The 14,946-nt window shown below is 41.7% G+C and overlaps 2 protein-coding genes and 1 long non-coding RNA gene across 3 annotated transcripts in view; 1 reads left to right on the top strand and 2 right to left on the bottom strand.

The window, feature by feature from the left end:
• Positions 1-741: 741 nt before the first annotated feature.
• trmt112 (tRNA methyltransferase activator subunit 11-2) lies at positions 742-3,904 on the bottom strand. Its single transcript, XM_082507315.1, has 4 exons — positions 3,790-3,904; positions 1,899-2,000; positions 1,274-1,366; positions 742-1,165 (listed from the first exon to the last, which is right to left on the bottom strand). The coding sequence occupies exons 1-4, from the start codon at positions 3,862-3,864 to the stop codon at positions 1,064-1,066; spliced, it is 372 nt and encodes a 123-aa protein (XP_082363441.1). The 5' UTR covers positions 3,865-3,904; the 3' UTR covers positions 742-1,063.
• An 11-nt stretch (positions 3,905-3,915) lies between these two features.
• LOC309690316 lies at positions 3,916-4,725 on the top strand. Its single transcript, XR_014271711.1, has 3 exons — positions 3,916-3,964; positions 4,192-4,217; positions 4,418-4,725. It is a non-coding gene; the product is annotated as an uncharacterized lncRNA (long non-coding RNA).
• Positions 4,726-5,132: 407 nt separating this feature from the next.
• atg2a (autophagy related 2A) overlaps positions 5,133-14,946 on the bottom strand; it is a 28,550-nt gene continuing 18,736 nt past the window's right edge. Inside the window, exons 24-42 of the mRNA XM_082556940.1 lie at positions 14,311-14,417; positions 14,119-14,211; positions 13,932-14,002; positions 13,026-13,102; positions 11,116-11,286; positions 10,889-11,015; positions 10,377-10,591; positions 10,042-10,271; positions 9,705-9,840; positions 9,357-9,584; positions 9,054-9,155; positions 8,709-8,793; positions 8,342-8,504; positions 8,045-8,114; positions 7,873-7,955; positions 7,645-7,766; positions 7,394-7,548; positions 7,118-7,276; positions 5,133-6,889 (exon numbers count right to left, since the gene is read on the bottom strand). Coding sequence (XP_082413066.1) covers positions 6,653-6,889; positions 7,118-7,276; positions 7,394-7,548; positions 7,645-7,766; positions 7,873-7,955; positions 8,045-8,114; positions 8,342-8,504; positions 8,709-8,793; positions 9,054-9,155; positions 9,357-9,584; positions 9,705-9,840; positions 10,042-10,271; positions 10,377-10,591; positions 10,889-11,015; positions 11,116-11,286; positions 13,026-13,102; positions 13,932-14,002; positions 14,119-14,211; positions 14,311-14,417 — 2,631 coding nt within the window. The 3' untranslated portion in view covers positions 5,133-6,652. The remainder of the gene's footprint in view (positions 6,890-7,117; positions 7,277-7,393; positions 7,549-7,644; positions 7,767-7,872; positions 7,956-8,044; positions 8,115-8,341; positions 8,505-8,708; positions 8,794-9,053; positions 9,156-9,356; positions 9,585-9,704; positions 9,841-10,041; positions 10,272-10,376; positions 10,592-10,888; positions 11,016-11,115; positions 11,287-13,025; positions 13,103-13,931; positions 14,003-14,118; positions 14,212-14,310; positions 14,418-14,946) is intronic.

Here is a 14,946-nt window from a genome sequence, read left to right as displayed (position 1 = left end):
ATCTAGCGCCTTACATTTCTCTCTGTTCCTCTTCGGTCTTATTGTTAATTACAGCTCCTAACTCAGAGAGGACTATTAATCTGTCAGGGGTGGCTTTTATTGCTGCTCTGCTGCCATCCCATTATACCGTTATTATAGTTGCGGGTGGAGGCCTGTAATTGCTGTAAGTAGAAGGGAAAGGTAGGAGAGACTCAGGCTGCCTTTAGGCTTCTGGTCAGGGCAACCTCCCCCTTCGTCGTCTGTCCTGGCAGTGTTTCTAAAAATGATAACAGCGCCTTCGAACAAACAGGCTCCTGCTCTAACTTGACTGCTTGCCGCTTCACATCAGAAAGAAGACGATGAAAGACGCCCAATTAGTCAACACGGCGCTCAAATCCTCCTGTCAGCGATCTTACAAAGATCAGACATATCACGGACCATCTCAGATCAGAGGAGCATGCCCAGGTGGGGTGTTTTCTCTGTCTGTGTCTGACTCTGTGTGTGTGCGTGCGTGCATGAGAGCTGTAATATGTGGCTTCAAGGACAAAAAAAAAAAAAAAAAAAATAGAAAGACTTCCTCAAAAACAACCTCCAGCCTGCCTGCCTGCCATTTCTGCCTCTTTTTCCTCAAAGCCAAATATAGACAAGCCACTGCCACGTCATCTGGCCCTTAGCAGAAGGCAGGATGGGGTTCAGAGCCAGCCTCTCAGGGTTATATTTTAGCATATAACTGAATCCATATTTCCCACTAATGACTCTGGCTGTCATGAAAATCTGGACAGTTTTATTGAAAAAGGAAAAGAAAAAAGAAAAGACAAGTAAAAACAAGAAAGGAGTCAAAACAGTTACAAAAATAAATACAAATAAAAGCACTGGGGGTTACTCTCAGGGAACGTTTCCATCTGTTAATCGTCAAATCTTCTCCACTGGCAGAATCGGCTGTTCAGATGCCACAACTACAACCAAACCAGTGGCCCGTTTTCCAACTCTGGCCAGAGTCCAGCCTGTCTCTGAATGCACGCAGTCCAGAGTCAGAAACACAGTTTAGGGGTGAGAAGGTGAATGGGAACCGCCGCGGTGCCATCTACACCTCGTCTTCATTCAGCAGCATGTTGGGGATTCCTTTGGAGATCGGGAACTCCCGTCCTGATTCAGGGCACTGCAGACAGCCCTCTATCACCTCCACCTACAACGCAACAGACAAGAAGTCACCACTAGGTGGCACCATAGTGCAAATTCCGCACACATTACCGCGCTCTTAAAAATTTTAAATTGGCATCTTGGAGCCATTTACCTCTAACAGCACTCGGTGCACTTTCTTCAGGAAGTCTTCGTTTTTCTCGTAGTCCTGCACCAGCTCGCCTGGCAGGTCCTGCCGATGACCCAGCTGCAGAGAGAAAAAGGATTGCATCGGGTGTTTACGTTACAACATGCACCCCAGTGAAAGTTTACTGTGGAGCATTTTTTATAAACACAAAGTCCTGTGACGCTTTATGGATCAATTAGATTGATGCAGTATCGCCAGGTTGACAACAACCTCATACATAAAAGCCAGAGTCATAAAAAATAACCTTATTCAGCCTGTGGTCACATGAAGAGGGAGAAGAAATCCACACACACTCAAAACAACCTCCCTTATTATTCATCTTAAGAAGCAAGCGTGCCGAGCACTGATGCTACTTTTAAGGCAAAGGGTGCTCACTGAATATTAGTTCTCCTTTTCTTTTTATGCCACTTTGAATCATTTTCTTAACCACTCATCCAGCTCAGGTTCACTGGAGCCCATCCCAACAAACAGAGTGAGGGGCAGGACACAACCTGAACAGGTAACCAGTCCATTAAACATTCATTCGTTCACACTCGCACCCCACTACAGCCAGTTTAGCATCAACAATGAAAGTCGGTGATGTCTGACTCACCTCCTCCGCTGCCTGGACCAGAGCGCCCCACTCCAGTTTGGGGATCATCCGGCTGACAAACTGAGGGTTAAACTCCACCTCGTTCACCTTCACCTCAGTGGCCTGCACAACAGAGAACGCACGAGTTTAAAATGTTCAGTAACATTTTAGTAACACTCATTCAAAACACGCACGCGTGATGTCACACAAGACCAGATGTGCATATTTGGTTTGGGTTTAAATGCAACCCATTAATAATTATAGATGAGAAACATTTTAATGTTTGCCGCAATTATATACTTGTTTTCAATGAAATGTTACACAGCTGATGTACAATGTGACCATCTTCAACATTCCCCTGAGATAATATCCAAATTTCTGTTGTGCTTTTTTACATTTAACTGTATATGAAAAGAAAGAAATAAAAATAAAAGATGTTTATGGGGGAAACCGCAGCAGTAACTATCAACCACTCTGTCGTGTGTACCAGGAAAAGAATATTTTTAATTAATCGTTACTACTTAAAATCTTACACTGGATTTCACAAGAATAAAATTGGAATTAAGCTTTATTGTCACTGAAGCAGAGGTTAGTGACATTAGGAGTGCTGCCCTGCCATCTGCTGCATAAAAATGTAGATACAGTCACACACGATTCACATAAGCAGAAATCAGACAACGTGATAAAATGCTCAGTGTAAAGTGCATTTCAGTGATTCAGCAACTGTTACAGCGTGTAATGGCAATTTTATTTGTACAGCACATTTCATTTTATATATAAAGATAAAAACATGAAACCTGCGTAGGCTTACAAAGGCTTAACGCCAATTAAGTGTAAACTCGTGTGAACAAAATAAAATTTGTGTATGTATGTACCTGTAACTGATCTCAGATCAGCTGATGTAAAAGTACGAAGGCTCTGCAAAAGAAACTCATTGAGTCTGGATGTGTGGTGATGAAGCTGCAGTATCAACTATAAAAACTTAAATAACAGACTTCATTTCGTGCCAATACTTCTGACTGTAGAAGACCCAGTAGTGATCTTATAGTGCCATTTCATCCCATGCCAGCACCTGGCTCTCAGAGCGCAGGCTGACTTCCGGTTCCTGGAGTTTGCAGAAGAAAAAACGGCAGAGCCTTCAGCACTATACTGACTACCTTTACGATTAGGGCTTCAAACCTCTCATCATCATGAAGATTATAGCTGGAGCTGGATCAGGTTATGCTGCAATAGGCTCAGATTATTTCCACTCTACACACATTTTATCCCACTAATTGATGCCATTAAGTTTTGTTTTCTCTCTCTGATAGTGTGGGTTTTGTCCTCGTCTCTCTGTACTCTCCCTTTATTACTCTCCTCTTACTCCTGACCCTGCTAACTCTTCCTGGATTCGTGTTGGTAATTAAACTGTTCTTAATTTTTGACTTATAACAATATCAAGCCTTAGCAAGCCTATCAAGTTACTTTTCCATATTCTTATCGAGGTAAAAGCGCTCCCTGAGTCTGACATTAAAAATGTCTTTTTTTAATAAGACATTTCTTTATTTTATATATGTCCCCTTCATAAATTATGTTGATTAGAGCCTATTTACCAAAATAGCAAAGATATGAGCCATAAAAACCGCAGCGAAACAACAGATGGCTTCTCTTCCCTGAGCCTGGATCTCCCAACTAAAAGGGAGTTCTTCCTTCCCACTGTTGCCAAATGCAGCTCAGAGGGAAACAGCTGATTGTTTGGGTTTCTCTCTAATCCTTCAGGTCTTAGCCTTACAGTAAAAAGCGAACTGTTAACTGCTGCTGCATAAATCAACCCTAAACACTAGAATTCGGCGTTAGCAGAAACGTGTGTCGCGATAAGCTCGGTGAGCTCTGGTGTTTTAGAATTAGCTTCTGTCCAGGTGTTCGCGGTTACCTTGATGAGCAGTGGGTATCCCTTGGTGACCCCTTTCACGTGAGACGTCAACATGTTGTGCGTGAGGAGCTTCATGTTTACAAACAGGCGCTAAAAAGCCAGAAAACTGCAAACACTCTGACAGCTACACGTAAACCACGCTGCGGAGTTTACATGTGCACCGGAAGTGACGGCGGTACGTCGCATAAAAGATTCCCAAAGCTTCCGTTGATTCCTAGTGTCTTTTAATTTATTATTAGGGGTAAATTTTTTTATAAAGGCACATTTTCCGTACCACAAAAATACTAAAACAAATATTTGTCGTATAAATTGCACAAAAATGTTTCCAAAATATGTAATATATAAAGTAGCTTCTGAACACCCCTCTTTTTTGTTTTTTTTCTCTTGTTCCTACTTCTGCAGTAACAAACTGCAGGTCAAATTACAAAGTAAGTTATAAATCCACCTTTTCTTTTCTTTTTTCTTTTTTTCCATGTTTGTTGTAATGATCCAACCAGTTTAACGTGTTTACATAATATTAACGTATTTTAATATATATACATATATATTGCATAACAGTAATTTTGCACTGCAAGTTTCTGGAAAATCCGTTTTTGGCAGCGAAATTTATATATCCTTTATTTTGTAGATTTCGGTAACACCCATTTAGCCCGGGACAGGAGGAGACAAAGCAGAGAGATGACCAAGAGGAAGAGACATGAACACCATGGGTAGAAGGTCTACACATGGTGACCTTTGGTCTACTTCCACTTCCACAGTTTCAAACCGTTTGTGTGTTTTTCTTAAACACATAGTAGAAAATTACAAAGTTTCTCTGTCTTTTGTAATTTCTGAAGTCTAAATTTTCCTCCAAATATAGAATCACCCATTATTATGTATTTAGTGTAAAAATTAAAAAGCGTGGTTTTTTTTGTAATAGCCGTTACCTCACGCAACATGCACAACAATTATCAGAGAAAGAAGTAATAAAAGAGATTAAAAGGTTAAAAAAGTAAATAAATATATGTAAATACACTATTCTCAGTATATTTTATAAAAATATTATCAATACTCAGGATGTGCAATATAATTATTGATGCACCAGTACATACTTACAGGTTTTATTACTGCACCAGCTCACGATTGAGTTACTTTCAGTCTTAACTTTTTTAAACAAGTGAAGATACAATACCGGCCATCATTTTGGATGCAAGTAATTACAAGTAAGTTCCTGAAATGCCACAGTATACAAACTGTACAGCAACAACACTGCTTAAATTACCAATAGATACAATAAATAAATAATAATAACAATAATAAGAATCATAATAATTAAAAATACAATAAATAAAGGCAGACAGCTGTTCGGTTTTTATACTCAAATTTTTTTAATTTTTCTATTAATTTTGTATAATCCTCATCTTTGTATTATACAGATCATTCATACAGTTTATGATATAGTAAATAGTAATTACACGCAAGAGGTGTAACAAGCATCAACCTGTCACCTTCACAGACGTGCATCATGCGCGCAAACACATTTTCTCATCCTCACACATTCACAGACAGACAGACACACACACACACACACACAGAGACAGGGACACGCGTCCCTCACACTGATTAAAAACAAACAAAAAAAGAAAATGTAAAACATTTTTAACCCTAATTTTTCTATCCTCCATTTTCACCAGATTCACATACCTCCTTACTCTTACTCTGAAAACAAATATGACAATACTTATGCTTTAACAAAATAATAATAATAATATTAAAAAAAAACTAAGAAGAAGAGACAATTACAAAATCAATGCAGAAAGGCAACTAAAGATGTGGGCAGAGGACTTCTGAGGACATAGTGGGCTAATTGAGATCCAAGGATCTGACATTTAACAGGAGAGCTGCAGTGACGTCAGCTTGGAAAAACGTTCATCTTCGTGAAGCTCGAGCAGAATCCAATATGCTACAAAATTTAGAGACTTCATGTGACCCGTTGTTTCTGTTCAGTCAGGTATGCCACTGTATGTGCTGAGCTTTGAGTAGGGGATGAGGTACAGATCCGAGGAAGGCAACACAAACTAGTTAAAAAGGACACTGTAAGGTTTATGGCACGAATAACAGCACTGAGGGTAGCGGGTGCATAGTGGGAGTCACAGCTAAACCAATCACACAGCTTTGTACCATCTGCAAGGGTGTTAAGCAAAGGACACTTGATCAAAATATTTTCAGTTTCCATTATGAGCACAAAGAGAGCAAAACTAACACATGGCAACCCCCCTCCAAAGACAGGTACCCCCCACTCATCTGCAGAAAGCTCATTAAAGTGAAACTGCTCTCAGTTATAAACATCCCTTCTCAGCGCTCCGTGCAACTCGTGCTTGAAATCGCTGCTTCAAATTACAAACAGCTTCAAGCATCACAGTTCAGAGCACACAAATGAGTGAAGAAACACAGAGCGTGATAATCTTACCTGCCCCCTCTGCCCGGGTCACACTGAAAATGAAGCCGGCAGAAAGTGACGGCGATATGTTTGCACTGACGTTAAGAAGAAAAACACTAGTGTGTTACAGAGAGCGGGAAAACGAGCGAATGCCGAACAGAAAAATGAAGTCTTGCACGTCTATGTATGTGGGAGCAACATTAAACACTGTGCGTCAGGAACTGCAGCAGTAGTTAGTCTTTTTTTTTTTTAATTTCTTCTTCTTTCCTTTTCTCTTTTTTGCATTGGAGCACACGCTGACTCTTTTTAGACACAACACACATGCAGCTACTCACACAACCCATGGATTCCCACAGAATAGACTTTCCCAGATCATAATCTCATACTCTCGTATACACGTACGCACACACACTTCCCCTCACACACAGACACAAAAAGCTGTCCTCATTCTTGGCCGTCCTCTGTGCGCCACTTGAGGAAATCTTCTTTCCGGGCGTCCGGTTTGATCTGGTTTCTCATGCCACCCAGCAGATTGGAGGTGGCTTCAGAGGCCACTATTAAAGGTCGGACTACAGTGGGCGGGATCTGCCGCAGGACGCCGCCCACGGCTCCGGGGAGACCTTTCTGTTCGTGGCCGCGGGATGCTACATCGCACAACTGTTGGGCCGTGTCAATCACTCCCTGGAGAGCAAAGAGAGCAGACAGTTTAGTCTAAAAATTTAGGGTTTCAACCCCCTTTGCATTCTTGCATGTGGAAGTTTCTACAAGGCCTTTTAACATATAGTTAACCTCTTCTACCAACATAGATGTAGCTGCAGATATTTTCTTTTCATCCTCAGCCCTGGTTAACCCTGGCCTCTAACCCACGAACTCTTTCTACATTTTAAGAGCGTCTATTTGGGCACGTACCTCTCTGACGGTGTCGTAGGCCTTGGCCACTCCTTCCCTAAGGTCTGCAGGCTGGGCGACTCTTCGAGGTCGACTAGAGATGGCCCGGCCCTCGGTGATGGCGTAGCGATTCAGAGGAGGTGTTGGAGACAAGATGTCGTACACGGTCTCTGCTGTAGCCTGTCACAGAGGTACACAGACACCAGAAGAGTTATTGGCATATTAGGAATGTGTGTGCTTTACCTTCAGGCTTTTAACGTCTTTGTAACTAAGAGTCATGATCTGCACTCAGAGTACCTGGATAGCCTGCACCAGCCTGTTGCTAAGCTCCAGAGCAGCAGATGCTGTGGAGGTACCAAAGGACGCTGCCCCCCTCTGGAGACCTCGAATGATGCGTCCATCCTTCCTGTACTGCTCTATAGGCAGCCAGAACAAATCCCTCACTCCGTGGACTGGATAGGATGAAGGAGAGAGGAAGTATGAACCACAATCCAAGCAATAATGGAAAGCAGCTGTAAAAATGTTTGCAGAAAACAAAAGCAACTTACACAGCTGGACGACTGAGTGCATGGGTCCGACACCTCCCAGGATGCCGGGCAGCTGATTCTTCCTGATGTCCGTCAGCCACTCCGTGACGGCGTACTGAATCACTTTGTCGACCCCGAGGAGACTGGAACATGCAGAAAGTCTCAGAAAGTCAAACTACTAACAGCAAATTTAGGGCAAATTACTGAAAAATAACTGAAATGTTTGCTTGTTGGTTCGTTTGTTTTTACCCGTGTCTGCAGCAGAGCCTCTTCAGTTTCAGCTCGGAGCAGTTTAATTGGGCCAGACCGATCAGAATCCCTGCAAACGTCCCCTGAGGAACAACAAGTGTGAAAACGCATCATTTAAACCCTTCAGCTTTTTGTTTGAATTAGTAGACAGGATCTCTGAATGACCACTCACTTGTTCAATGACAACATGCTTGCCATGATAGTCGAGCCAAATAGGCACTTCAGATGTGAAACGAAACTCCCTGAAAAGGGTGGAGACAAGAAGCGGGAAACTTTATCAATCATTGAAACTTTTAGTCTTTGAGTTACTCTATTTAAGCTAATTTGTTAGAGGTGATTTTTCTTTTTTGGAATCTGTAACATAGGAGTTTCCTAGCTAGTAACTTACATCGTCTTTACAGTATTCTCTGCTCTTTCTTTTTTATTCTGTTTCTCTAGATTTCTCACTCTCTTTTCAGTCACTACATACCGGAAGTAGATTGGCTGGTCAGAGGAGGCGCTGGAGCCGGCAGAAGAGGAACTCTGCTCACTGTAGGTAGTTTCCACAGAAGCTGTGAGGTCGGGTCCAAGACTACCTGCAGCAGCAGCCATCTCTAGATCCTCAGACCCCTTCTGGGAGAAATCTGCCTTCACTGAAAACAGAGAAATTACAACAGGTCACAAATCTAGCATGCTAAAAATTCACCTCAGTCATCATTTAAATGTACTCTGTAGCTAATTAAAATTCATCGTGCCACAACGATGAACAAGAAAAAGGCTACAACTCCATAAAAATCAGCTCGGCAGATCTGACATCAAAGAAATGAATGATAGAAAGAAGACCTGGCAGAGCTCACCTTCAGCTGCAGGATCCACAGGCAGGTAAGGATTAACAGAGGAAGCTAGATTACTAAAAAAGTCTTTCAGGAAAAACAGTGCGTCCTACACAACAAACAGAAAAAAATAAGAAAAGACGTGAAGACTTTATGGGAGCAGTACAAACAGCAGAATGAATGGTACTGAATGAATTTTGAGCTACAAAGAAACATCTGTGGAGTGTGAAACGGCTCATTTATGATGATCAAACAGATTTAATACACCTGTACTCAAAATAATTTCTGCAGTAAGAGTTGTTTTGTTTGTGCCACCACCTCATGGACGAGGTTCAAGAGCAGCTCTCAGTATTCAGTCCCAAAAGTTACCTGGTCGATGTTGAGTCTCAGCGGCAGCAGGCTGACCCGGAGACAGCACTCTGGCCCCCCGAGGCCAGACTCAGGACACACCTGCAGGGCCTTCACAGTCAACTACAAAAATGACACACCACATGAGTACTATCATTCAAAGTCTGTTCATCGTGTCCCTAACTGCATTAAAGCTAAGCTAAATAGAAAGTGCACAAAGTAAGTAAAGATTTACAACATCAGGATGGTTTGACTCCAAGTCAGATGCTGTGCACGACAGAAAACTCAGTTTCTAATCAAAGACCCTCCGTCTCTCTGTCTCACCATGTTGGAGTGGGCTCGGCGGGGCATGCTCTCACTAGTGTAGAGGTAGAGGAATTTGTTGATTTGTGAGGAGGCCAGTCGGTCTCGAACTTCCAGCTCCTGGACGATGAACACCTGCCTGGAGAGCGGCTGCTCACCACCGGGACCGACCCCGACCACAGGTGCTGCTGACCCCTCCCCATCCTGCCCCGCTACTGCCACCGGGTAGGACTCATGCTGGAACGACACCTGGAGGACAAAACAGGAGACACATGTTGAGACAGAGGTACAGTGATATATGTCTGTATGCCAATATGTATTTAAAAAAACGTACATTTTCAAACCAGTGATATCAGTGCATTAGTGTACCTTGGTGAGCTGTATCTCCATCAGCAGGCTGTGCTGACGGCCGACGCCTCCAGCCGAGCGCCAAGAGTTCTGCGGTCGAGAGGAGGGGGCGGAGCGAGAAGGTGACCCACGGACGCCAGCGGGCACTGAACGACCTCTGCAGAGAGGTGCACCCACACACACAGGAGAACAAAAACAAAAACTATAAATCTGACAAACTATGTACACAAAAGTTTCAAAAACCTTGTATGGACTGGACCAATCACCATACTAATGTTTCAGTTATTTAATATTTATATAATTAATTATATGATAACCATGGGTGTCTGTGCATGAAAGAATTCATGTGCATTGTTACCTGTTGACGTTCTGAGCATGCAGAGACATAGGCCTGCCTCCAAAGTCCTTTCCCCCGTAAAGGTGCCAGACCACAGAGATCTCCCGTAAAACTACCCTACTCTGAGGCACTGGGAAGCGACTCGGGGCTCGGAGCAGGTCTGAGCTGCCACGTGGCCGGGAAAAATGGCTGTCCTTCACTCTAATGGGCCCCTCGCACAGCACTGTTACCGTGGGCTCCCCATCCCGGGGCTGTAATAAACACACATGTAGACATTTTGTGAGTGAGCGCAGAGTCTGAAATGGGTTCATGAATGAGAGGTGACAGGGAAGTGAAAGCTAAGAGGGGACCCTCACAGGGATGCCCATGCCGGGAGCCTCCAGGATACAGAAGTCGTCATTGTCGGTGGAGCCCTCGGAGCCTTCCTCTGACATCATATCTGCCTGCGCCTCTGTCGCTGTGGCAACCAGCCCGTCAAGCTCCCCCTGAAGGACAGAGGGGCCGTGCTTTGAGGCTTCATCGGGGAACAGGTAGACGGAGACGGGGGAGCTTCTCGGCATTGAAGGTGAACCTGGATGAAAGCAGACAGAATCAGATGTAAATATTTAGCAAACTGGTACTCTATACAGACCATAATACCTCCTGTTATACAAAGAATGCCACTGTTCCCACTAAAGAATTTTTGGGGTTTTCAGACACTCAAACAATATCATTTAAAAAAAAAAAAAAAGGAACTGAATTAAGTTTTTAAGTTATCTCCTGTGTGTAAAGTGAAGCATGTCTACACACATGGGAACAGGATAATTTTACCTAACTATAGCATGTCAGGATGATCCTAGGGGTTATAAACAGAGCAACTCTGCAGTACCTGGTTCTAAACTTTCTTCTCTGTGGCTCTTCTCCGTGTCGATTAAGGCGTCAGCCAGGTCGTACTGGTTGATCTCGGCGGTTTCAGCGGGAGGACAGGGCAGCATAGACGCTGGACTTTCTGACAGCTAATAACACAACATAACAACACAACAACATTGGTATGTTGGACCAATTTATCACATCTTTAAAGTAAACATCATACACTCCACATTTCACCAGCCTTACTGGTAATTTCTGTCCAGCGATTTCAGTGGGCGAGGTGTGCCGTGGCGGCGGGTGCAGGTCGCCCTGAGAGACCAGGTACTGCAGCAGATTGACGAGGGCAGCACAGGAATCTGCACAGGTGTGCAGATGGACCACATTGTTGGAACAACGGAGCTCAAAGAGCGGCTGGGACTGCAGAATAAAGAGAGGACAATGGCAGTGGGAACACAAGAGGGAAGATCATAAGAGAGATGAGAGAACTTTTGTCAAAAATGTTAACAAAATGTGTAATGGTACAGAAATAAAGAGTTTTATTGTGGGCAGAGTTTATTCAGAAACTTCATTAAATCAAATCCTCTTAACCTCTAACATCTTTTAATCCTTAAAATGTATAATTTTTTTATTTACGTATTAACTTAATTTTTCATTGTGAAACCTCAATCTATACATAAAAGAGAAAAAAAATCACAACTTTTAAAAGTCATGTTTATAGAAATACTATAAAGGGGAAAAGGATAGGTGGGGTATAAGAAATGCATATATTTGTATGCATTAGAAATAGTTTATTTCTAATTTATTACCAGATATTAATGTTGTACATATCTACTTTTTTTGTGTATCTCATTTTAAATTTATAGTAAATTAATACAAGAAAGAAAATAAAAGAGATTCCTTTTCATGACATATTTTCTACTTCACATTTTCTCAAATACATCACCCATATCCCCATCCTTCATTTTACTTTCTGGGTGTTTTCCTATAAATGTATCTACTAATTCTATTATTTACATCAGAGGGATTTAGGGTTTTTTTCTGCCGTTCGATATGTTCTTCAGTGAGTCAATAATTCTCAATTAAGACTGAAGGGAGTTTTCTTCCCCAATATAATTTCATTGTGCCTTTAAATATTCTACAAACTTAAAAACTTCTAGTCAAAAATCTATTTAAAAATGTATACTGCATGCAATTTCTCCAGCACAGAAAACCTGAGCTTGGCATAATCAAGAACATGGACAGGTACTTGTATATATAACTTTTCTATTCTAACTAAGCACTCAATGCACTTCCTTACTACCAGCCTCATTCACACACACACACACACACACACACACACACACACACACACACTTTTGTAAACCGATCATTCATACACACTCCTGGATGCTTCATGGAGACTAAAGAAAACTGAAGATCAAGCTACCGACCTTCTGATTGGTAGACGACCCGGTCTACCCTCCTGAGCCACAGCCGCTGCTGATGAGGTTGTTTGTTTTTTATAGCTGCATTATTATGCTTTGTTGATGCCTTGTTTATCTGAATATTTAACTTACTTGTAATGACTCTTATCCATCTTTTTTTTTCTTGTTCTTTCTTTCGTTTGTTTGTCTGTATTGCCTGGGGATCTAAACATTTTTTTTGTCTAATTACAGCCCATAAAAACTTTAAAACCTTAATAAAAAGGAAAACAATAATTAAAAAAGGGCAAACAGAGCAAATACACCCAAATAAAGACTGAGAATAGACATTTAGAGCATTTTTTAATTGATTTTAAACAGACATTTTTCATATTATACCCTGAATATGTCCTCACTGACCTGGTTATAGGACAATTGCATCGGTGAGGAGGGAGGCCCTGTTTACTGTGGCTGGTTTTGGTTTCCTGCCCAGCTGAAATGGATTATAGTCCTAAATTGCTACCTGGAGCTTTTTATCGTATTTAAACTTCATTATAACAAACAAAATATTTATAAACATGTAGCCTGTGCTTGTTAGTGGTTTGTGAAGATAATTGCGCTAAATTGTGATGTTTTATTTATGCTCACATATTTTGCTGGCAGCAGTAATCTTTTTCTCTTTTTTTTTCTTGCTGTGGTTCACGGCTGCTGAGGGTGAAGGAGACAAAGGTAAGTAAACACACGGTGGGCACTCACCAGCTTTCCCGTATCACTGCCTTTCCATGTGGTGATGGCGAGCTCCAGCAGGTCAATGTCCAGGACACACACGTAGTCTGTGTGACACAAACACGCGGCGGTTTTATTAGGAAACTGCTTATTTTGTAGTCATTTCAACACATTTTTTTGTTTATTTTACTAACAATAACTGCGGGACAGGCCCTTAAACTGGCAAACCAGTTTTCAGAATGCCTGTTTTTGGAAAAAGTACATATTAAGTAACCTTTCTATTGGCCATTCAGCTTCCCAATATTATAGTGGATGTAGCTGTTCTTTTCAGCATAAAGATGACCTTTTAGGCCCAGTTCCAGTCATATTTTTATTTTCTATTCTTGGACCCTACTGGAGCATAATTAACAGTTCAAAATCTTAATCTTTATGTTAAACTGAGCTTCAATAAAGAAACAAACCATTTTAACCCCCTTTTCCACCCTTCAAGATTACTTTCTTCTGATTGGCTGAGGGTACTACCTCCCTTTAACATCATACAGAGCTCACATACTCTTTTGTGATCCACCACTTTAAAGGCCAAAACCATTCAGAGGGTGGTAAATTACTCTTAAACAGCTCAAATATCAGTCTCACAGGCCTCATGTTAAAAATACTAGACCGCCAAACTTGGGATAACCATTTTCACTGTTCAGTCATCTGTCATTCTGAACAGCATGGCCAATGATTCGGTCCCCTGTTAGTTTCTGATATCGCAAGACACTGATTAGTTTAATGCATGCAAGATAAGAAAAGAAAATGCTACTTCTCATCTAAGCTTCACTGGAGTTCCTCAGCACACAGTCCTGAATAACTCTAACAGATAAAATCCAAAAAGGAAACCCAAACCAAACCCCTGTTTTTACACAGCTCCAAAAGGCATCTGAAGTACCTTACCTCTCCTCAAGTCCACTGTTTCAGTCTCACATTTGTCAGAGAGGTAGAGAGCAGAATCATCCAGGATGAATCTGACCGCAACATAACAAAAATGAACAAAGGTCTCCCAACGATTCATACACTGTGACAAAAACTGACAGCGACGTTTTTGATTATCGTTTTAATGGACAATCTTTATGTCGAGTACCTGAGGTGGAAGGTGGCAGTGTCAACAATGATATTACTGGACAGAGAGAAGGACTCCGCTGTGAATAACACTCGCAGGGGCAGATACAGGGGTCTGAGAAACAAGATATGAAACAAGGGTGTAAAACGAGAAAAAACAAAAACAAAATCCATGCCCACATTATTTTACAAAACCTCTCTTTTGGGTGTATACCTATAGTCAACAGCACAGGTAGCGAGGTGCGTGTGGAGGACAGTGATGACGGCCGGCGCGGTGTATCCCAGAATAGGATCGTCGATGACATCCAGGAAGTCAACCAGCTGGAACAGTTTGCAGGTCATGAAGTAAATTTAGACTTTATCCACTTTATTTGACTTCTTTGTGTAGAGTGTGCTTTTTATTTTTCTCTTCAGTCCAAATGGTTTAACTACCGGTTTAATTACCACATTTACACGTTCTGCAGGATAAAGCTCATTATAGTTATGTAATTTTCCATCTTAAATCATATTTTTTTCCTGTCTACGGTGTAACAACATATACTTATTTATTATTTCTGAGAGCAAAAAGTTGTTTTTGGCAGAGCCGGTAATAGACTAATAGCAGCTGCCAGCACACTCGCAGCCGTTTTCAGCTGTCTGGATTTTTTATTCATTTCCTGTACAGAAACATTTGCAGTGCAATTAATCTGACCTGTATAATCAATCTGTGAAGTCCAAGTTTTTTTTTTTCTTTCCCCCACACATCTCCTCTAAACCACATCTACATCAGTGATTACAGCACTTTCTAAATCGCCTGCAACCTCCCTGATGCAGCAATTTAAACGTTTTTTCTTAATGTATAATCGTGAAT

The sequence above is a fragment of the Aulonocara stuartgranti genome (assembly GCF_965226115.1).
Source record: "Aulonocara stuartgranti genome assembly, chromosome: 2".
Classification (NCBI taxonomy): domain Eukaryota; kingdom Metazoa; phylum Chordata; class Actinopteri; order Cichliformes; family Cichlidae; genus Aulonocara; species Aulonocara stuartgranti.
The sequence above is the reverse complement of the archived record's forward strand: the minus strand, read 5'-3'. Positions and strand labels throughout refer to the sequence as shown.

Coding starts and splice junctions, on each gene's coding strand:
- trmt112 (XM_082507315.1), bottom strand. CDS start 3,864: ATGAAGCTCCTCACGCACAACATGTTGACGTCTCACGTGAAAGGGGTC. Junction 2,001..3,789: donor GATACCCACTGCTCATCAAG/GTAACCGCGAAC, acceptor TCTGTTGTGCAG/GCCACTGAGGTGAAGGTGAA. Junction 1,367..1,898: donor TGGTCCAGGCAGCGGAGGAG/GTGAGTCAGACA, acceptor TTCTCTCTGCAG/CTGGGTCATCGGCAGGACCT.